The sequence below is a fragment of the Schistocerca gregaria genome, chromosome 3, assembly GCF_023897955.1.
Source record: "Schistocerca gregaria isolate iqSchGreg1 chromosome 3, iqSchGreg1.2, whole genome shotgun sequence".
Classification (NCBI taxonomy): Eukaryota; Metazoa; Arthropoda; class Insecta; order Orthoptera; family Acrididae; genus Schistocerca; species Schistocerca gregaria.
Genome location: NC_064922.1, coordinates 357,109,006 through 357,133,336, shown reverse-complemented (window position 1 = coordinate 357,133,336; position 24,331 = coordinate 357,109,006). Strand labels below are relative to the sequence as shown.

At 41.3% G+C, this 24,331-nt stretch overlaps 1 protein-coding gene across 2 annotated transcripts in view; it reads left to right on the top strand.

Moving 5' to 3' along the window:
- The first annotated feature begins 3,347 nt into the window (after positions 1-3,347).
- The window catches only part of LOC126354595 (sialin-like), a 107,894-nt gene continuing 86,910 nt past the window's right edge, over positions 3,348-24,331 (top strand). Inside the window, exons 1-2 of one of the 2 annotated variants that reach the window (XM_050004345.1) lie at positions 3,348-3,485; positions 22,448-22,662. In XM_050004345.1, coding sequence (XP_049860302.1) covers positions 3,446-3,485; positions 22,448-22,662 — 255 coding nt within the window. In that variant the 5' untranslated portion in view covers positions 3,348-3,445. The remainder of the gene's footprint in view (positions 3,486-22,447; positions 22,663-24,331) is intronic. The other variant, XM_050004346.1, reaches the window with a different exon arrangement.

The following is a 24,331-nucleotide window of genomic DNA, read 5'->3' as shown; positions in this document are numbered from 1 at the left end:
TGTGTCTTGTACTAAGAAGCATACACAGATCGAATTTTGCTCATTGCCAAGTATTCCTTAACCAGTGAGTTAATAAGTGGTACCTCAGGTATTTTGTACTCCTGTAACAAATAATACAAACAATTACAGATGGAAACAACATTGTGATACTTAATTTGAGGGTCCATTGTGTCTTGCACCAGGTGGGGTACAAAGATCGACTTAACTTGTTGCCAAGTGTGCCCTAAACTTTAAGCTAGATCAGTAGTGCCACAAGCATTTTAGACTCTTGCACCACAATAGTACAGATAATTTAAGCATAGAAATACAATGTTGCGTTTAATTGTCACGTATATTGTGCCTTACATCAAGTGGGGTAAAGTATAGAACTTTACACGTTGCCAACTAGAGTACAGAGAACAAGATGTGTTACATGCTGACTGGGTATTTCGTTTTAATCGCTCGTAAAATACTGGGCTGTGATTGGGAGGGCAAAATATGTGTATTTGTGTGACAAAGTTGCCTCTGTCCCTCTTACTGTGTGTGTGTGTGCGTGTGTGTGTGTGTTTTGTACTGTGTTTATCACTATATCGATTAGGCTTTTTGAGTTGGCTTGTGCCTAGCTGTCAGTGATGGTGTGTGTGTGTGTGTGTGTGTTTTGTACTGTGTTTATCACTATATCGATTAGTATCGATTAGGCTTTTTGAGTTGGCTTGTGCCTAGCTGTCAGTGAGTGTAGTTTGTCTCTCTGGATAGCGTTTTTTTATCATGTGTGCAGGCACTGCACTTAGAGGAAAATGACTCTCATAGCAGCCACAAAGAAGGAAGTGGTTGTGCTTGGCAGTCTGCACACGAATTGAGACCGGGTTGGTACTACTCGGCCATACCAAGAGAACGAAGTTGTGCATAGCAGTCTGCTGGTGAGTGGAAAGCGTGTTTGTAGCTGCTTGGCTATTTCCATGCATGGAGTTATTGTGGACCTGTTAGAGACAGTGAATACAGCTTTGAGGGAGGTGTTATGCTCAGTGGTTGGCCTGTGAGTTGAGAGTGGGTTATTTATGTGGCTGCTTCCATACATGGGATTATTGTGAGTGTGTTAGCTCAGAAGTTTCGAGATGTGGTAACTTTTGGCTGATGAATTTCTTGATTGTGTAGCTAAGTTTGTTCTGCAGATGATAAATGCAGTTATATTGTGGCCATGATGTGTGTGTACACATGTGGCGATGAATCTTCAGTTTGAACAGGAACTCCAATCTTTTTAGAGACAATACCGCAAGTAGTTAAGACCTAGCCAATGGATCAATATAGTGCTTAATAATGTATTCTATACACCGAGGTCTCCCACAATAGTCCTCTGCTCCTTATACAAATACAGGTTCTAAGTGGACAGCTGTCTTACAAGAAACGGTCCGTCACAAGTATATTGATAATTTATGTTAGTTATATGGTTTGTTCAAGAGGATTCACGTTATTTTATGTTTGTTCTATGTTACAACTATGTTGATAAACTGTGTTACTAATTAGTTATCTTCACAGGGATCCACAATACATTATGTATGTTTTCCAGTCTTACAGAGCTTGAATGGGGTAATGTGTTCAGCGACAGCGGGGCTTGTTAGATTTTGTATGTTAGAAGTAATGTGTTTGTGTACTGGACGGCTGCATCTGTGATAACTTCTGTTGCTTATAGAAGGCACGTCTGTCTCCGTTGCTAACGCTAAGGTTTTTCAGATTACCTGTTGTATGACTTCATGTGCTCTGCATTTGCGGGCAGACTGAGGCTCCAGTCTCTTCGAATAGTATGCTCGTTATTAAAGTGCTCCTATAAGCAGAACGTGCTATTTGTCGTTGATAACAAGTTTCTTTATTAATTTGAGTGGTCTTACGAAAACTACAGTCTGCTTTAAACGAGTATATATGCAACTTGATGCTCTTCTCATAACACCATTCTACAGTGTACTTGTTAAACTCAACTATTACGCAAATATTTGCTCAACTACGGAAATTCTTTAAACTACCTAGTAAAGCTTACAATGCCATTTCGTTTCAGAAAATCGAGTTAGCACCACACACAAACTTAGTGATGCCGCATCTTACGTCACCAGACTTCAGGATTCAGTAAAAGCTACGTCTTTGTCAGTCTAATAGTGTATGCTTGAGACTTTATCTACAGCAAATCAAAGATATAAACGTCTTTGTCTAGATTAGTTCCCAAAAGCACCTAAGCACTCTTTAGAGTAAAAACCACAATATTATCAACATCCTGTGTTTTCAGCGCATACTTCACTGTCCACGAAGATCCAAAAATTCTGTCTTGATCTGTCTATCAGGTCTCCTGATATTTCAGTGTACTGAACCATTCATGAATTATTGGGAATATAATCATTACACGGGGTGGGATACCATTTATATAACCAAGGGCAAGAGCATGTGTCTTCCTTGTGATATGCTGCTAATTTTAGTACAAAATAGATTTCATGGAAGACTGAAACATACAAGCTTCTTACATTTACAGCCTGTTACGGGAAGTATAAAACAAAGCTTCTTATAACAGTGCAAAATGCTTAAAACTCACTTTTGTTTCAGACACCGTCATTCTCATTAAACACAACTGACTGGCAACTATCGAAATTAGAACAAAAGATTACTTTCTTATACTGTACGGCATACTGCAGACGCGTAGACCGGTAACGCTAAGTGATTTAACGTACGAGATTAGGTTTGCAGTGCGCCTTCGTGTGAAAATAGACGTTACAACTCATACTACTTTTTTTGTCGGCAAAATACGGGGAACTGTCAGATACTTCAGCTTATTGTTCCTTCATCGAAATTTTGCCACTGCGTTTTTAATGAAGGTGTCGTTATGCAAGAATGAAATCCTTTATTGTACATACAATTTCATAAGCGCTGAAGTTTGATAATAACTTTCTGCAACAGGTATCTTGTTGCTGCTCTGTATCACGCTTGCTTTGGACGTGTACTACTATTTATACGTGTAACCTGACATCATCTTGCTGACAGATTGTCTTTCCGTCGAGATGAAAAGTGAAACCCGCAAGTAGAGGCTTGTGGATGCAGATGTACGCTCCTTTCTGACGACACGCAAACCGCCAGTGTCATCTCGTTTCGCCGTGGGTTGTTTCACCAACAAAAGAACACGAGATTTTTCGCCATAACCAAGAATGAAGTGTCAGGTGCAAAAGGTCGCAAAGTGACAGTTACACGATTCCTGGCAGCGATAGAGGTACTGGGTAATAACTCAGCGCCTCATTTGGTGCTGAAACACAAAACACGATATGGAAACTTACCTCTTGCGCTTCCCCTTCCCTCCTCTCCCAAACACCTGCTGCAGTCGACAAAACGAGTAGAACGAGAGACACGGAAAAGGCGCACGCGCCGTGCAGTCAGTGGCGGGCCAGTCGCGGAAGAACTCTTCAGCAGGCGAGTTGTTTATTTCAGCAACAGAATGTCCACAGATGTAACGAAGCCACCGCAGGATAGCGAAGGTGAGCCGTTGTTTACATTATGTTCAGATCGCAAATTTTTGCTTCTTTCTTTGTTCCTTTGTTTGTTTTGTCCCTTTAATCAGTGCGTTTTAGCTCGTTCATCGGTCTCACTCAATCTTCTGCCTTCTTATCAGTCCGGACGTGTCTCAAGCAAGTACCTTTGTTTTCTCACGCTCTTCTGATCATTTAGTGATAGCTTTCTTTTTAAGTTTCGACGTGAATCTGTGCACTAGTGTATCAAAGGATATAAGATTTCTCATATCTTTCGTGGCATTCATTTCTTGTAAGGCTTCCTTCAATTTTCTAGCCATTTAATCAGACCTTGTTTCGACTGATAATATAGGTTATGATGAGTCTGTTGATGCCCATTCTGTAAATACGTCCACAGAGTGCTGAAGGTCTCTCGACAGTGTGACACTTGTTTGTTGTGGTATAGAATTATACAAAAATGATATGGCGGGCAGGGTGGAAAGCGATCTGCGGCTGTCTGCAGATGATGGTGTGGCATATTGGAAGATGTTATCGTTCATCTACATGTACATCTACAGGGTTACTCAGCAATTCTCACTTAAGTGCCTGGCAGAGGGTTCATCGAACCATTTTCATACTACTACTCTACCATCCCACTCTCGAATGGCGCGTGGGAAAAAGGAACATCTAAATCTTTTCGTTCGAGCTCTCATTTCTCTTACTTTATTGTGATGATCATTTATCCCTACGTAGGTGGGTGTCAACAAAATATTTTCGCGTTCGGAAGAGAAATTTGGTGATTGAAATATCGTAAATAGATCTCGCCGCAAAGAAAACCGCCTTTTTCTCAGTGACTGCCACCCCAACTTGCGTATCGAATCAGTGACTGTAGGAAGATTCAAGATGACTTAGAAAAAATGCTACTCGATGTGATGAATGGCATCTAAACCTGAATACGGAAAATTTGTAAATTAATGCAGATGCGTAGCAAAACCAAACCTGTAATGTTAGAATACACTAGTAATGCGCTGCGTGACACAATCACTTCCTTTAAATATCTGGGCGTAACGTTGCGAAAAAATATGAAATGGAACAAGCATTTAAGGATTGCAGTAGAGAGAGTGATTAGTCGACTTCGGTTTATTGGAGAAATTTTAGGAAATGTAGGACATTAGTGGGACCTATTCTGGAGTAGTGCTTGAGTGTTTGAGATATGAACCAGCTCTGATTAAAGGAAGACATCGAATCAATTCAAACGCGGGCTGCTAGATTTGTTACCGATTGATTCGAATAAGACGTAAGCGTTACGGAGACGCTTCGGGAACTCAAATGGAAATCCCTGGAGGGAAGGCGACGTTGTTTTGAGGAACGCCATTAAGAAAATTTAAGAACCAGCTTCTTAAGCTGACTGCAGAACGACTTTTAGTGCAGTCAACGTACATTTCTCGCAAGAACGACGAGAACACAAAAAATGAGGGCTCATACGGAGGCATATAGATAGTCGTTTTCCTTTTCGCGCTGTCTGAGAGTGAAACAGGAAAGGAAATGACTGAGAGCTGTACAGGGTATCCCCCACCCCCCACCACGCATCGTAAGGTGGCTTGCGGAGTATGGTTCAAATGGCTCTGAGCACTATGGGACTTAACATCTGTGGTCATCAGTCCCCTAGAACTTAGAACTACTTAAACCTAACTAACCTAAGGACATCACACACATCCATGCCCGAGGCAGGATTCGAACCTGCTACCGTAGCGGTCACGCGGTTCCAAACTGAAGCGCCCAGAACCGCACGGCCACACCGGCCGGCGTTGCGGAGTATGTATAGATGTATTCTCCTCTCCATTCAAATTCATTTTTTGTGTGCGGAACCAGATGGTTTACTAATAATTCTACCCTCTTCTTTTTTTCTGCAACCTTATGGTGCCCCCAAATACAATATATGTTTATTTTGCATACAGACGTTAAACAAATCAACTGGCTTTTAAAGTAACGATTTTGACATGTGTGATACTTTTTTTTGATTCATTAATTTATTTTGTAATATGGCAGTTCTTCCTATGTTGGCTCACGGTCCGCTTATTAACAGTTTGACGTTGCACAACTTTTGGCGGAGGGTGCCTATGAAATTGTTTCATATTCCACTTGTAATTAAATTTTTTTGCGGTATAGACGAAGATTACACATATAGTGGGTCTTTTCGTTAGAAATCTGTAGGTCTGCCTTGGGCGCTAACTTGCGTAGTTTTTCTGTGAGAGGCGATGCATTTGACAGCGAATTCGTATCAGATTCATCACTCTTTTTAGTCCTTTCACTCATTATTCCCGTTGTCGTACTCCTGTACAACTTTCTTTGGTGTCAGGAATTTCAACATGGTGTTCCACGCCACACGCTTCCTGGAGGACAGTAAATTCAGGAACTTTATTCCGAACACTCTGAAAATTTACTGCTAATATCTTGATAGCTGAAGTGTCTTTACACTGAGCGCGTCCTGATTTCCATGCCTGCACGTCGACTGGCGAGTGTTCATCAGGACACCTTGCACTACTGCCTAGCCTAAAAAAAACCATGTGCCCTCTGCTACCCGAGTAGCCGTTTCCTTTCTGTAGTGCACACCTGACCTATCTAGGGGCGTCCTACAATTCACCACCCAATAGCGCAAGTCTAGAAATCTGCAGCCAAGACCGTCACAGAGTCGACGAAGCCTCTGGTTGAGACCCTCCACTTGGCTCCAAACCAAAGGACCCCAATCCACTGTGCGAACGATGCTGCAAATAGAGAGCTCTGTTTGCACCCCGCATGCAAGGCCAGCGGTCTTCAGCAAATCCGCCAGCCACCTGTACGAACTGAGTATTGCCTCAGAACCCAAGCGACAGGCATCATTGGTGCCGACGTGAGCAACTACTTGCAGACGACTGCACCCCATACGCTCGATAGCTGCAGGCAAGGCCGCCTCCACATCTTGGATGAGGCCCCCGGCAGACAAACCGAGTACACGTTGGATTTCTTTCCAAGCCCTAAGGGGCTCCATCACCCGCCTAACGTTGGAGCTCCCAAACACCACCAAGCCTTTGCCCCCGTGTGCATGCTCAGGCCCTGCTAAAGGAGTGGCCCCCTGCCCACTGACAGGATGAACGGGCGAGGCCAGCTGGCCAGCCTCCACATCGGCCCTCCGCCTCGATCGACGCGAACGCGTTGCAGTCCGCCACTCACCCTGAGGTGAGGGCGGCCCCAACGTGCCGTGTACACTAGAAGGTACCTCGGCGGCTGAGTCAGCGGACGCAGCAAGCGACACCTGGGGTGTCTCAAGCGACGCGCCAGACCTTCCGCCGTCGCTGCACCTCGAGGCAGCAGCCTCAAGGCGGCTGACCGTGGCCAACAGCACTCTGAGCTGCTCGCGAACCGCGGCCAGCTCCTCCTGCGCCCGCACACAGCACGCACACACGCTATCCATCCTACTGCTAATATCTAACGACTCCGCGAATTTATACTCTACGGCTATCAATGAACAATATTACTCCTCTCAAATACGAGAATACGCAAGGATTTTATGTAATTAAATATGCAAGCGCACAAACCCTCAGAAAGAAATTAAGAATCAAACTAAAAAACAAATATGAAAGCTAAATATGCGACTCGCTACTGCACTGCTTCTGCACTGATACTTCACCAGCGGCTGCTCAAGGCTGAATAAGAGGTCCAGACTAACTACTGACACGTGCCCACCTGTGTACACTAAAAGTATGTTCCTTGACCTGTATTAAGCTCAACAAGCACCATTCCGTCTTTGCATACTTCTATGGTACATCATGGTTCACGACGGGCGATGCCTTCCAGCTTGAATTTAACGGACGCTTTATCGGTTACTGTTTTCCTCGCTTCTTACTCCTGCATTCTCGTGCCTTGTAACTGACTCAATCCCCCCCGTATCACCCCTGTTGGCGACATTACTTTTACAGATAGCCTTACGTCCACATCTGTAAGAGGTCACATCGGAATCGAAGACCCGACGGTCATTGCGTCCGTTTGTAGCAATACTGATTTATACTACCTATGTGGTAATCCTAATAGCTGCGGCCAGATCAGATGAGTTCTCCATCCTGACTCTGTGTGACATGTCAGCCGAGATACCCCGTAAAAAGATACCGAGAGCCCTATTGTCAGCTTCATGTAGGGTGACTGCATCAGCCTCTGCACTCCGCATCATCTCATATCTTTGCGTATAGATCTTTCGGATTGTAGCAGAATTCATGTGATTCTGCACCAAATAACTTAGTTTTTCCTTGAAGAAACTCATGTTATTCTGTTTCCAGTAGTGCTGGCCAGGGCATTAGCTAGCTGCTGGAACATTTCTGCCTTAGTAAATGATACATCAGGGATGTTTTAGCCTTGCCCACTATCCATAACTTATCCATACGTAAATATGTTTCATCTGCCAAGTTGCTCAATTTCGCGGTAGCTATTGCATCATTAATGAGTACAATTAAACCCTCCACTGATTTTCTGGAAAAGTCGTTATCAAGCTGGCTGCTAACAGATTCACAGGACAGGGTACACTCAACACTGATTTTACTTCTCCTGATTCTTACCAAATCTGCTGCTGAATAGCTTGTAGCTCTTCTGCCTGACTATATAATTCCTCATTGTACGCCTTCTGCTGAGCATTTACTGCTAATAACTTAGCCATTTGTTCTGATAAAGCAGCAACAGACCCACATGCAGTGGCTGCACATATGTCTGGTATTTTGCGTATTCTACAACTGGCATTACAATAACAGAAGTAATGGGACATAACTACAATTATAACACTTACTTCGGGTCATGCCCCAACGTGAATCACAATAGTCCTGATATAAATGAACAAATATCAGATATAATTGGCATAGCATCTCATGGCCTGAGACATTACAAAATTTACACCTCACTGACGTTAAATATGTCGCCCTGCAATAAGATCTAAACTATGACAAGTCTGCAGGCTCGTGCAGTTAAACAAATGACACTCTGAGATTGCTACTGATGCCCCTACGACTCGAAATGGCCACACAAAAATCAACACAACCAGAAAGGCGAAAAGAACAACGCTAGCGTAAAGTACAGACAGTGATAATGGCTGACGCTGCAGACGTGGTTCCACTGCCACCAAAGTGCTGAGGTGACAGAAAATTCTGTCACCAATAGGTTTAATGTTTGGTTGGCTGTGACCGTTATGGATGCAGGATAATGAAGCGTGGAGCATCGTGGTGAGGGACTGTAAGGCACACTGTATGCTAATGAGACAGGATTAGCTAATTATACGTTTAGCAGCTTTGGTTTAAAAATGGAATCAATTCTCTGTTGTGATAGCAGCGAGGAGAGCAGCGAACGCAGCATACAGGAGTATAACACGGTGATTCATTCAGCTCAACAGTCTCTTGAGGCAAGGTCACAGCAGAAAGAGCGGCGCCTTATAGAATAGGTGGGCCGGCATGCAGCAGACGTTACTCGTCCAGTAGCGTTTCTCGACAGTGGGACAGCACTTTTTTACTCGAGCACACTTCTGGACGTCTAAGGCTGTACCCTAGTAAGCTTCCAGCGTTTCTAAATGGGAGGGCGATGATGGTGCAGAATTACATCATGAGCTCTCCAACAGAGGAAGGCCATGGACATCAACATTAGCTCACAGTTAGGCACAGCAGCAGTTACCGATATAGAGACAGTGTGATAGTGCCCCAGGTACCATCAGCTTGGGCCATAGTGATCTGGTGATAGAAGGCATCAAGTCTTCACATCAGCAGAATAGAGGTTGGCAGTTCACAAGTCTAGCAGACTAGACTGGATGTAGTCTCGAAGGCAGTAGTGACCTGGAGAAAGGTAGTCAGCACATCACAGATTCTCCATCAAAGCTAGCCAGCTGCAAATGCAGTCAATAGAAGGGCTTAGGAGCCCTAGTATTTATAGTGGTTGATGAACAGCAACGACATTTTTTGGGGGAATCTGTGTGTTAAGTTCTATGGGATCAAACTGCTGAGGTTATCGGTCTCTAAGCGTAAATACTACTAAATCTAACTTAAACTAAGTTACGCTAAGGACAACACACACACCCATGCCCGAGGGAGGAGTCGATCCTCAGACGGGCGGAGCCGCGCTAATCGTGACAAGGCCCCTCATTATTCTTTGGTAAGCATGACTGAATATGGCCTGATTTTCTGGATTCATCAGCGGTCTTCACTGCACTTCAGCGTCTTAACTGTGGCTTTCAGCTCTTCAACTTGGCACTCTCTGCAATGTCAGTGGCTGAAAGGCATTCTTTTGTAAGATTTATATGTTGTTGTTGCACCTTGCAGTGCTGTCAGACAGGCATTATTTTCCCTTTACAGTAAAGTCATCTAGCTGACGGATCATTCGGACGTCTCGCTCAAATGATATGCGGTGTGTCTAGCCACTGGCTGGGATGAACTTCAAAAAATTTTACATTCATTTAGTATATTTCATGTGGTGCAGTAATAACAATGATTTTTTAACATTGTCGTCCGCAGTAGAGCAGTTATGATGAAATATAATGAACTCTGAACAATGAAGAAAACGAGTCGACTCAAAAGAAGATAACTGAACCTGTGTGAACAGAAGGATTGTATTGGTTACTACTTACAAGTGCACAGCATTGAGGTACATGTTTAAATACCAATCTTAATGGCACAGTATACTAATCGTTTTACTTGCACTCTAATCAATGCTCCAAGTTTTGTATACATGCATGTTTTAGGAACAAAAGTGCTGCACATAAAATAACAGATAAAATACCGATACACATCGGCAGACCATTTAGTGTCGTATATACTTTGGCGATATATGATCTAAATCGATAAATTACTTATGTTGAAATATCAAATGTATTTGTTGCCCTACCAGAATACGATGTAAATGTCCATTAACATAATAAAGTTTTGATTACATGGTAAGTATTGTATAATAATAAATGAACTGTACTCGTAGTGACTGAAGATGGGCGTCACACCCAAAACTGGTGTGACAAAATAAAATAATTAATAACTACTTACTGGTTACTGTCTTTATAGCATTACCTATTCCAGAAGCTAACCCAGAATTCTAAAAATTTATTAGGGATAAAATAACAAAGCCAATAGCTGGCTATTTTATTCTTGAGGAAGATCTCACATAGATTTGCAGTCTTTTGTGCATCAAGCATTTTCATTTTACTTTTGTTTACAAAGAACCATTTTAGCGCAAAGTATACGATTAAGATACGAGTCAATACGCACAGAGTGAGATAGCTGGATAGGCCACCCAAACTACATTGAGACATGAGTAAAGATATTAAGTGTGGGTTTTTCTAAATTACAGAGGACAATGTGGCGTGTTCTCTGATGTGCCTAAGCATTTGTAATTGCCGAAAACTGACATCGACTTCTTTTACAAGTGAAGCACATGTTTTTTGTGACATTGGAAAAGGTATTCGTAAGCGATTTTAAGAAAAATTGATCAAACAGTACAAGATAACACTGACATAAGCAACAGTCCCACAGGCATGAGAAGAGGTGCCACAAATGGCTTCCCTGCTCCACCAAGTGTGAGAAAAAAATGGTTCAAATAGCTTTAAGCACTATGGGACTTAATATCTGAGGTCATCAGTCCCCTAGACTTAGAACTACTTAAACCAACTAACCTAAGGACATCACACACATAACAACTTTCCTTTTTATGTAATAGTATAGTATATATTATGATTCTTAGCATTATTTTTATTATTCTCAGTTATATACTTTTTCGAATGGGTATTCATATGAATATCAACTTTTCCTTTTTATATTCTTTAGCTTTAAATACTCTCTGTGTAAAGGATGAATCTTTCTTTGTTTTATTTTGGTGGAAAGTTTCGGCAAAATATTGTTTTTTGGATAAATGATTTAAGTTTTTTATCTTAGGCTCTGGATGTGTGTTATATTTATTCACAGAGTATTTTTATTCTATCAAGAACTTTAATTTTGATTTCATGTGTTATTATTAAATAAATGACTACAGAGTTTTTGTTAAAAGACACCTTTTTAATTTAAATGCTTCTATATTACTGTTAACTTTAATTTTTGATTGCATATTACTTATATTTATATTCATTTGTTACAGACAATTTTTCTTTGATTACTTACTATAGAAAAGATTATTTTCTGGGGAAAGGAGTATATATTATTTTGTTATTCTTCTTTTAATATTTATTCTCTTGAAATAAAGCTTATTACTATATTAAATGTGTTGGCAACTATTACTAAAAGAGCTCAAATTCCTTTATAGATAGTAAATATATAATAAGAGAACATTAACGAAATTTCCAGGATGAAACTGACTGCAATAATCCGCTTCTTATTCAGTATAAAGTAGGCTGTATAATGTCAGTACTTTCTGAATGTAATCCCAGTGTTTAATTAAATACAACCCTTTATTTTATTTATTGAAGAGGTCAATTATTTCATTCATCATATAGTCCACCTAAAAGAACTAAACTACAAACTGCTTTTGGTGCTTTTCAGATTATGTTGACTGATAATTTAAAAATAATTACGATCGACAAAATAATACAATTTCTATATAAAAATTCAAGGAAATTACTGCAGTTAAGAATAATCGATGGAAAAACATTAGTGAAGCTGAACTTGCCACCAGATCCACGTTTTAATGATGTTCTTTCTTCTCCATCATTATTTCGTGTTGACAGAGTTATTGGAAGTAACATGCGGGAAATACTAGTTAAAAATAATGAAAGCTCAGATGAATATAGAGGATGATGATTATTGAACTAAATGAAAAAAATGTAAATTAGTTGCAAACTACGGCCTATCACACTTTATTCAACATGTAAACGGCGCTACAGATATTCAGAGTTAGGTTATGATATGTTCGATATGCCTGCCATCATTCGCGATGGTGTGGCTTAGACGAATAGCAAAATTCTGGATGACCCGCTGAAGTGTCAGAACACTGATGCTGCCGATGACCTCCTGAATGGCTATTTTCAGCTCACAAATGGTTTTGGGGTTATTGGTGTACATCATCTCTTAATTATAGCTCCATAAAAAAGAGTCGCATGTGTTCAGATCTGGAGGATACGTTGGCCAGTCGAGGCCCATGGCAGTGGCCTCTGGGTCCCCAGAGCCACAACGCGGTCCCCAATGTGCTCCTCCAGGACATCAAACATTTTCCTGCTTCGATGGGGTCGAGCTGCGTCTTGAATGAACCACATCTTGTCAAAATCAGGGCCACGTTGGATAATGGGAATGAAATCGTGTTCCAAAACACGTATCGTGCCATCCTGGAATATCGCTCCGTTTATTCCATGACCGGACATTACAGACTACACAGTCACTCGTTATGGGTGAAGAGACTTCTCCATCGAAATGCGGATTCTCAATCCCCCAAATGTGCCAATTTCGCTTATTGACAAACCCATCCAAAAGAAAGTGGGCTTCGTCGCTAAACCAAACCATATTCACTTACTAAATCCCATCATGACCCACGGCCAACCATGCAGTCTGCACGTCCTAACGCAAACCGTTCAGAGGTTATGACGATTTTATTTCATGTAGTTCAATAATTTTCATCCTGTGCAATTCAACAAACGGAGCCTCCAAGGGAGTCTACTACCTTCATGTATTCAAGAACATTTTAACATATGCAAGGATCAGCGCTCCAGTGAAGACTTACTAAAATGTAGTAGAATCCATATTTGTTGTGAAACCAAAAGACTTTATATAGAGAAAGATCATCTTTTATCTTTTGCAGCCTATTTTACTGCTGTAAAAATGTTAAACTATGATCTTTTAGATAATTCACTTAAAATCCTTAATTATGTTTTATGAGAAGCTAGCCACCCGACCGCTCAACAACATGCCCAGAAGTTGCATGAGTTAAAGAAGTTGGATACCGCCCCACTAAGAAGCAATGTGCCGGTATAGCAAAGCATTTCCCCTTTGTCGACCTTGTAGTAGACCTAACTAAGATAGAGTTTAGTACATAAGAAAGGCAGCTTCTGAATAAAGGTTTAAGGTATTTCATTAAACCGGAACGTAACGAAAAGTCCACTACGTCACTAGCTGCGGATCTTAAAATTGCGCTTGGTTCCAGCGATGCTGTAAGGTTGACAAAGCAAAAGTAACATATAAAGCAAGCGAATTAATCCAAAAGGCTACCCACGATAGACCTAGAAATAAGTAATATCTTGCACTTTGTACCATGAATGGTAAGCTGAGATCGGATGATGCAACGTTAATTCTTGCTGACAAGGGTAACACTTCCGTTGTTCTTCATAAAAGAGACTACATAGCTGAACACTCTCCTTTTTTGAAGACAATGTCATTCAAGAAATAGACTTCGACCCAACTGGGACATATACTAAAGAATTAAAAACTTGTGTCGAGGCCTGTCCTAAAATTACGGGCAAAGATGGAAGTCGTGAACCTCAAGGCCCCTACGCCACGTGCCAAGTGAAGCCTCATAAACCAGGCAACCCGATTCGCCGGATTCCCAGTGGGACAGGAAACCCAGGACAACCGATTTCTAGATATTTACTACTTTTGTTACAACATAACGTTGTTTTTGAAGAAAATTTTGCAATTCGTAACAGGGAAGAACTGGTTATTCTATTATGTGACCTTTCCCTCCGATTGAGTTCTGTTGTATTTAGATATTAAAAATGTACATAAGAATATCCCCTTTAATGAGAATATTATTTAAAATTTCCGCCTGGACAGCATCGGCTAACTGTAGGCGAGGTCACTAAAGCCGTTTCACTTCTTAAATTAATTTTTTTTCATTCAATATTCAGTTTTATAAGCAACACAAGGGTGTAGGCAAGGGTTGCAGTCTGGCGAGCCTCATTGCTGATGTATTTGTTAATCATTTAAAACGTAGTTATTTTAAGAACGGCACTAATAGATCCAAGCAGATCCATTTCTACAGGCGTTACGTCGATGACATTTTTAGTATGTTTGACGGTACTGTGGAAGGGGTCCCGGGACTGGCTGAAGATCTTAATTCGCTACACCGTCAGATGGTCTTCGCTCACGACCTAATGAATAGCAACAAGATTCTCAATTATTTAGATCTGCAATTACGACTAGAGGGAGATAGAGTCGAATTTGGCAGTCAGTTAGAGATTCCATAATTTGTTCCTCTTCTCGTTATTCACATAATGACGAAAAGAGTTTTTGCAAATCAACTTCACCTAAGTCAATCTTCCATTGAGAAAGAACCTACGCCTACATCAATCCTTTGCAATCCACATTACGTCACCTGACGGAGAGTACTACTTGTCATTTCCTTTCCTGTTCCGCTCGAAAACAGAACGAGGGGAAAACGGATCTCTATATGCGTCCATACGAGCCCTAATTTCTCGTGTCTTATCTTCGTGGTCCTTCCACGCAGTGTATGATGGAGGCAACAGCATCGTTCCGCAGTCAGCTTCAAATGCCGGTTCTCTAAATTTACTCGTAGTGTTCCTCGAAAAGAACGTCGCCTTCCCTCCAGGGGTTCCCATTTGAGTTCCTAAAGCATCTCCGTAACACTTGCGTGTTGTTCGAACCTACCAGTAACAAATCTAGCAGCCCGTTTCTGAGGTGCTTACATGTTTTCCTTTAATTCGACCTGATCCCAAACACTCGATCAGTGCTCAAGAACAGGTCGTATTAGCGTCCTATATGCGGTCTCCTTCATAGTATGACACTGTCCCCGAACTCTCCCAATAAACCGAAGTTTACCATTCGCCTTTCCCACCACAGTCCTCACATGCTCGTTCCATTTCATATCGCTTTCCAACGATACGTCCATTTATTTAAACGATGTGATAGTATTAGCAGGACATTACTAAAGCTGTAAGCGAACATTACTGTTTGTGTCCCCTACTCATCCCCATTAACTTACATATTTCTACATCTAGAGCTAGCTGCCGTTCAACACACCAATTAGAAATTTTGTCCAAGTCATCTTGTAGCCTCCTACAAGCACTCAACTTCGACACCTTGCCGTATACCACAGCATCATCAGCAAAAAACAACAGATTGCTGCCCACCCTATCTGCCAAATCATTTTTGTATGTAGAGAATAGTAGCAGTCCAGTCACACTTCCTTGGGGCACTTCTGACGATACCGCTGTCTCTTACGAATACTCGCCGTTGAGGACGACGTACTGGGTCCTATAACTTAAGAAGTCTTCGAGCCACTCATATATCTTGAACATATTCCGTGCGCTGGTACCTTATCCAACAGCCTGCAGTGGGGCGCCGTCTCAAAAACTTCACGAAATTGAGAAATATTGAATCTGCCTCTTGCCCTGTGTGTCATTTGACATAAGGGCAAGCCGAGTTTCGCACGAGCAATGCTTTCTAAGACGATGCTGATTCATGGAAATAAGCTTCTCAGTCTCAACAAAGTTTAAAATGTTCGAACTGAGTGTGTTCAAGGATTCTGCAGAAAACAGAAGTTAGGGATATTGGTCAGTAATTTTGCGGGTCCATTCTTTTGCCATTCTTATACAGAGGAGTCACCTCCGCTTTCTCCAGTCGTTTGAGACTTTGTGCCGGGCGAGAGATTCATGATAAATGCAAGATAAGCAAGGCGCCAGAGCCGTACTCTTTGAAAAAGCGAACTGCTATTCCATCTGTGCCTAGTAACTTATTTGTTTTCAGTTCCTTAAGTTGATTCTGCAAGTTAGGGAGCTTATAACTATGTCGTCTATAGGGCAGTCTTTTCGATGGTCAAACGACGGTTTGTTTAAACGATTCTCCTCCGGGAACGATTTCTCGACAGCGTAATTTAAAATTTCGGCTTTCGTTTTGCTATCTTCACCTGTCACACCACACTTGTCAACAAGTGACTGGATGGAAGTCTTAGACCCACTGAGCGATTTTACATAGGTCAAAATTTTCTCGGGTTCTCTGCACATCTTTTGCTAAGGTATGTTTATACTTCACCCATAGATCTTTTCACAGACACGTGAAAATTTACTGACCTTTGTGTCTTTTCTTTTGAGCCGAGAGTGCAACAGAGTCTGCTACCTCAGCACATACCGAATCTCGTTTATTAAACCATGGTGGGATTTTTCAGCCCTTAATCCACTTACTAGGCACATAATTCTCCAGACCACGATTTACAGTCTCCTTAAACTTTGCCCATCTTGCTGGAACTAGGATATGTCAGTTCACTGTCTATCAAGGAGTAGACGCCTACTCATCATCGCCGAATTCGTCCAAATTTATGGTACATGTAGGGCGTGGTGAGACATGAAAGTGTCCCAAGTAGGAACTTCAGATGGCCAAGCATTTAGGAAATAAAAAGGAATTCTGATGCGGATCTATCACCATGTGCATCTTATCAATTGTCCCTTTGTCAGCGTATTTAGGAAGCAGTGTTTGATTCTGCAGTAGCCGACGCGATAGCTCAGCGAGTTCGGTCGAAGGGTTAGCTGTCCTCTGTAATTAAAAAAAACAAAAAAAACTGAGGTATGGATCAACGACCAATTTGAACAAGCGTCATGGGACGTCCGCCGCTATCAAATACAACGATCATGAACGAACAAAATGAGGTTAAAAAAGAAAAAGCGGTGAGAGATCGGATTCGCACTGAAAGAGCCGCAGGTTCGACTCCACTGGGTGATAAATATTTTTGTGCTCCTTGGCAGTGCGTACACTAATGACATCACAATTAAATGCAACATGATATAGGTCATTTCATTAACTTATATAAGCACAGAAAGTATAGGCATAGCACGAAATGCGGGCCTGCAAACATTTAAAAAGGAATTGCAGTTAACACGTACATGGGAACGTCGTGTCTGTAAATAGATGCTTCTACTCTTTTGCAACTACTGATCAATTACATGTACTGGGGTGATATTCATCAAAGAAACAGGGGGAGCAATAATGTTGACCTATCTTGCGCACGTTATAAACGCTGACTTTTCGCAGCGACAAGTTTTTTTTAATGTCTCCATAGAAAAACAAACTTAATTGACACTCTGAAAACAGCTTCTTTCTTCGCACAGTCCAGCAGCGAACCATGCGTAACGAAGCATGTCACTGAATACCTGCAAGGATAGCTGGTGATGTCTAATGGAATGTAGTTTGATGCAAGCTTCTCGGGAAGTGATTTCTTCTTTCTCGGTGAGGTAACTGTAGTTTTGACATTTTTAGTAGGTTTCTTACCTAACGGGAAAAATGTACATCGCAGGGTTTCACTGGTGGCATACATTTGGGGGGAATTACTTTGATACTGCCCGTTGGTAATCCGTGTTCATCTTGGAACACTTCGTCGTATATTTGCTAAGGACCACAAAAATATTTGCCGCAGGGTGGAGTCCAACCAGTGCCTCCTCCAATACAAATCCGTTCTCTTACTGCTTTTCTTTTTTTCACAAAAACAGTAACAAAAATGGCTAGCTTACAATCGAATGTCATAAAAAAGGTGACAGATAATTGCAGTCATAATTTACAGCATTCATAGAATGAGGAATGGTATTCAATCTTTAGCAGCAGCACACACTTAGCATCTTCACTGTCACCTTATACTAGTTGCAGTTCAGCATGCACATTTCCTCCTTCTGCATTCTGAGGTTCCTCATCATCATTTCCCAGACTAAAATTAATCATTCAGTAAATCTTTGGTGTTTGTGTCTCTCAGTATAAATTACGTGGACAAAAGAGCAGTCACGAACAGAGTCATCGCAAAGTACCTCACTGCCTTGTAATTTTTTGTCAGTTCCAGCCTTGTAAACGCATCCTTAGAGAGTTCAAGATCTTCCTTTATAACAGACACCAGATGTTTACTGTCATATTCTTGTATCTGCTGTACTGCTGATTTATTTTTCATGTGTGACTTGCAGGTGACGCCAGGGTCGGGAACGTGACCCAATTCATGCCCTCTCCACGAGGAATCCACGTGTTGCGAACCTATACCATTTCTTTTGAAGACAACTCAGAGCATGTTATCATATTTCTTATTGTGATTCTGATACTTAAGTGTTTTCTCGAGCTCATTTTAGATATACATCTTGTAATCAATATGTTCATCGCTCCCAATATTATTAAAAATGTAATTTGTATATTTTCCCATTAACCAAAACACTGCGTTATTTTTCGCCTGAGGGTAGTAACTTTCTTCTGGACTGAAGAAAATGTTAGTCGGTACATTGTGTGCTGAATTTCTAGTTATTTGAGCAGTTTTCTCCCTGGTCCACCTCCAGTTAGTAATACGATCACCACATATATATGAGGCACACAGCCAACGAGGTTGCATTTGCTGCAGAGGGTAGTGTCACTTAAACCTATGGCAAAGAGACGCTCATTAGTGTTGACGATGTTATTGACTACCTTGTACCATGGTGTTCTCAAGTCAGACGAAAGAACATCACTATTGATGTTTTTCCAGACCACATTCCATGCTATTCCAGCGTATTTAATTTCTATGTTATTTTTCCTTTCATGTTTCCGTCTTTCAGCTAAAATCGCCTTTGCTGTAACGTTTTTGGAGTTTAAAAGCTTTTTGCTGAGATATCTTATCTCAAGATAATACTGCCTAATATGTATTACAGCCAAACACTTCATCGTTAACACATTGTCACAGGGACAATTGATAAGGTGGACATGGTGATAGATGGTGGTAGATCCGTATGAAAATTCCTTTTATTTCCTAAACGCTTGGCCATCTGAAGTTCCCACTTTGGGCACTTCCATGTCTCACCATGCCCTACATGTACCATGAATTTGGACGAATTCGGCGATGATGAGCAGGCGTCCTCTCCTTGTAAGTGAGATGTTAACAACTGAACAACTACTTACCTGCTCTTTCTAGCAGAAACACTCTCCTAGCCTTCTAAACTGATTTATTAGCTCTCGTTACCATAGTTGCTATAATGATTTCATGATCTCTAATCCACGTCGATAAATTAGCAAACCTTAGATATATTGCAATCAGCGATCAATACAACCCTAATTTACAGATGATCTTTCTCAACAAAAAACCAATCCTGTTGAATCTACAATTACACTAGATCTGTTACCCACTGATACTGGATTTATCAAAAGCTCTTTTTTAGGCACTTTATAGTATGACCTCGAAAATATATTCAGAAAAGACGACATACACGCCGCCTTTTCATCGACAAAAAGAGGTCAACAATGACTCCGAGTTTAATAGAATTAAGTGCCTCAATTGTGAAGCTTCTTATATGAATCAGATTAGTAGGGAATTTCGAACAATATTTAGTAAATATTAACTTAAGAAGAAAGAACAGATTAAACGGCATTTGGGTTTTACTGAGCACCTAAAATCTGTTAGACACGGTCCCCGACGTTGATGAATTTACGTATACTCCACACCGCCTGCAAAGGAAAAAAGCTAAGTTATTTAGAGGAAATGGAAATTATAAAGCACTCCGGCGCAGGAAAGGTAGATCAATTGATTAGCAGAAATTAGTTATTGATGATGTTATAAAACGCGCTATAGTAACCCATCAATAGTTCTTCATCATGAATTTGATGCTACTTTATTCATTCCTTTATCTTCTAACTTTTTTTTAATGTTCTGACTTGTTATGTTTTACTTTCATTTTAAGTCTTTGTTGTTAGGCGGGTTTTAACAATTTCATAATTTATTGAGGTCATGTTACTCGTACACAGCTCGTGTTTCTGCACTTATTTTATCACGATACCTATACCAATTTAATTTTAATAACTTTAATGTTTACCCAGTTTATTGTTTTCCGCATATGTAATTTAGCTATGTGGTTTGCCATAGTTCCTCTTTCCAAGAAATACTGTAGTTGAACTTCGACATTTTATTCCCGTTTTCAGGTCCCTTGTTCTTTTATTCGTCTAATGGCGATAGGACTACGTTTCCATATAATTTTTGTCTTAACGCCACATGCTGGCTTTAAAGCACGTATGTTGCTCACCATACTACTTCCTACGTAAGTTCATAGTCATTGTTAGTTGTGCAGATGGCTACCCAGCCCAGAACATTGCCTCGTACTAATGCCATCCCCCCTTTTTAATGCACCTATGCCTTAAAATGTTATATTACACCCATAGGTTAATCTGAAGGTGCCCCACAAGGACGAAATGCATCAATGCCAATAAAGAGATAAAAAATTTGCTGACAAGACTGTCTTACTTCAAGAGATTTAGTCAGTACCAACGGGCCTAGATGGGCCTGTGGATGCAGTTTATATTAATATTAAACAAGTGAAATCATTTAGCTAGTACTGACACTAGCACTATAGCCCCGATTGTTCCTGTTAACAGTCTACGTCTGTAATACACTACGTGAAATTGGTGATTTGAGTGAGTTGTCAACATAAGCATAATATAACTACACTGGACTCGCATTCGGGAGGACGACGGTTCAATCCCGCGTCCGGCCATCCTGATTTAGGTTTTCCGTGATTTCCCTAGATCACTTCAGGCGGATGCCGGGATGGTTCCTTCGAAAGGGCACGGCCTATTTCCTTCCCCATCCTTCCCTAATCTGAGCTTGTGCTCCGTCTCTAATGACCTCGTTGTCGACGGGACGTTACACACTAATCTCCTCCTCCTCCTCCATAACATAACTGCCTAGCGTAAACGCTTTTAAAATGGAGAATGCATAGTGTGACGTCGATGTCATTCGTGAAGTCGTATACAAAGGAAACTACATATACATTTTATATATTTTTTAATTTTTTAATTTATAAGTATGCTTCTTTCTCTCAGGGATATTGTCTTTTCTTATCAGTTTTACTTGCGTGCATAAATAAATATGAAACGGGTTCTTGAAGGGCCTCAGTTATTCATGTACCAACTTTAGATTTTAAACGTGATGACTAAAATATAGTTGCCGTTAACTGAATTGAATGTAATTTTGTTAATTTCTATTTATTGACTGCAAAGCAAGGCTTGAGAAAATTTCGATTGTTGCCGTGGAGCGGCCAAGATAATACTGAACTCATGGAATCTGTATAGTTTAAAAACATGAACTTTAGCGTAAATTAATTATCTGTTGCAATTTAAAAAGGTTCTTATAACGAAATCTCTCGCATTTACAGTTACTGTTAACACTGAAAAATAATTTAATACTTCGGTGCTTAATGGCCAACCAGAGGCTGCATCGGAAGGTGAGCTTCTCGCAGCGCAAATTACTGTAAATACGCTTATTAAAAATAATTAACCACTGCGAGCATTTGAGGTGACAACTATTACAAAGAAATTCATTTTGTAATAATAATAACAAGTTTATTTTAGCAATAAATACGAATAACTTACATAAAATATGTGTAGCCGCTCAATGGCTGCCTTCCGTATAGCGAAACAAAAAAGTGTGTGTCCCACAAAATACGTCCTTCCTCCTCGGCCGTACAATCGCGTCTCTTTTGATCCTTTTTTATTTTCATATACACTAAATAAAGATGCTATCGCTGCGTATCAGTTGTTTCAGGAACATTAACTATATCTTTTTCACTAATTATAAAATACGTAAACTATGATTTACAACCGCTAAAAATGTCAACATTTATGTGACGTACCCTCACAGTTAGCTTGAATTATTGCTACTGCAACAATATTGTGAAATAACAAACCGCTGTCTTGAGAAATATCGATTCTTTCGCTTTCGAATTCTGAAACATGCCTGTAGATGTTTCTCGTTCTTACACTAGGATTAACGCGATCTACTGGTAAACAAACAATATTCAATGGCATTTCTGAAAGAGAAACCAAATTCGTAATCTTTCCTTACATACAGAATGTAGATGGTGTTACTCCTACCTATTACGTGCAACTGCACTGGAATGCTAATCATTGGCATACCTGATCATGTGGTCAGGTTGGCGTTTGTAGCAAACCACCTTCGTGGTGTTGCAATTTTAATCGGCAGTAGTCTGGTTTGAATGATTCCAGCTTTGTGAAAGACTAAGAATTGCAGATATACTGCAGAACAGCGGCTCAGTTGGATCAAAGTCGGAATGGTCTATGCCTTAGGGTTCTGGAAGACGCGCTACACGATACTGGTGCTGAACACGCTGGCCATGGCCATCAGCTACGCGACGCGCGTCAACATCTCGGTGGCCATCGTCGACATGGTCAACGGGACGGCGCTGCGGGAGAGAGAAGCCGCTGAAGGGATCCAGCTGGTCCGTGATCCAGACGCCTGTCCAGGGGAGCTGGTGGTGCTCGAGGATGCCACAGGCCGCAGGGTGAGTAGACACACTGAATATCCGTTGCTGGACCAGCAGCAGGGACTGAAACCCGTTTTTTTTTAATATGGTTTGACTACAATTTTCTGACTCCAGGCTGTGACAGTCCACACAAATATTTTATCTCTGTACATCTTTTATCGTCCTCATCGACAGGCGGAAGCACTACTCCCCCAACCCCCGCCCCCATCCAGAAACACTAGTTTATTGTTGCTGTGGGTTCTCCATCTACTCAGAAAATCTTGTTAATTTTTAAGCAAATTTCGCTTTTTATTGTTGTTGTTGTTGTTAGTGCTCCTGTCTGAAGACTCATTTGATGCAGCTTTCCATGCTAGTCTAGGCTGTACAAGTCGCTTCATCTCCAAATAATTCGTGCAAACTAGACCTATTTCTATCTGCTCGCTATGACAACCCTTGGCCTCCCTCTATCCCTCTACAATTTCTACCGCCCCACGCTTCCTTCCATTACCAGACTGACGACTTCTTGATACCTAACAATTTATCCCTGAAGTTTTGCCGTATGTTTCCTTCCCCACGATTAGATTTAGTATATCCTAGGTTTTATGTCCATATTGCTATAAGTACATAAAAAGCAGACTATTACAGGCAGAAAGGCCATTTCTCGCCAAGAGAAATCTACTAGCATCAGACACAATGCTTAGTTTGAGGAAAAAACTTCTGAGAGCGTACGTTTCGAGGGCAGCATCGCATGGTAGCATAATAATGTCGTGTGACTAGGGCCTCCCGTGGGGTAGAGCGTTCGCCAGGTGCAGGTCTTTTGATTTGACGCCACTTCGGTGAGTTGCGCGTCGTTGGGGATGAAATGATGATGATTAGGACAACACAACACTCAGTCCCTGAGCGGAGAAAATCTCCGACCCAGCCGAGAATCGAACCCGGGCCCTTAGGATTGAAATTCCGTCGCGCTGACCACTTTTTTTCTCCATTTTGTTCGTTGTTGATCGTTGTGCTTGTTCGCTGCGGACGTCACATGACATCCGGTCAAGTTCGTTTGTTGATCGTTTCACTCATATTTTCTTATTACAGAGGCCAACCCGCTCTCTGACCGAACACGCTGAACTACGGTGCCGGCACCACTCGGCTACGGGGGCGGACATTACATGATAGTGAAACGTGGATTGTGGGGATATTGGGACAGAAGAGAATCGAAGCATTTAAGATGTGGTTCTACATAAGGATGCTGAAACTTAGGTGGACTGATAAGGAATGAAAAGGTTTTGCGCACAGTCAGCGAGAAAGGAATACATGGAAAACACGGACAAGAAGAAGGGGCTATACGGTGCGACATCTTATAAGACACCATAGAAAAACTTCAGTGGTACCAGAGGAAGCTGCAGAGGGTAGCGACTATAGACGAAGACAGAATGGAAAACATGCAGCAAATTGTTGAGGAAGTAGGTTGCAAGTGATGCTCTGACATGAACAGGGTGGCACAGAAGAGGAATTCGTGGCGGGTCGCATAAAACCAATCAGAAAACTGATGACTCAGGAAAACAATTCCTCATTAGGTATCTGACAGCCATCAAACCTTCGGCTCTCTTAATGAATAACTTCCTCCTCAGTAGATTCCACACGGATATACGAATGCAGGACTGTTTTACATCTCTAATATTTTACAGGTCTAGTCGTAATTTCTTCACCGTTTAAA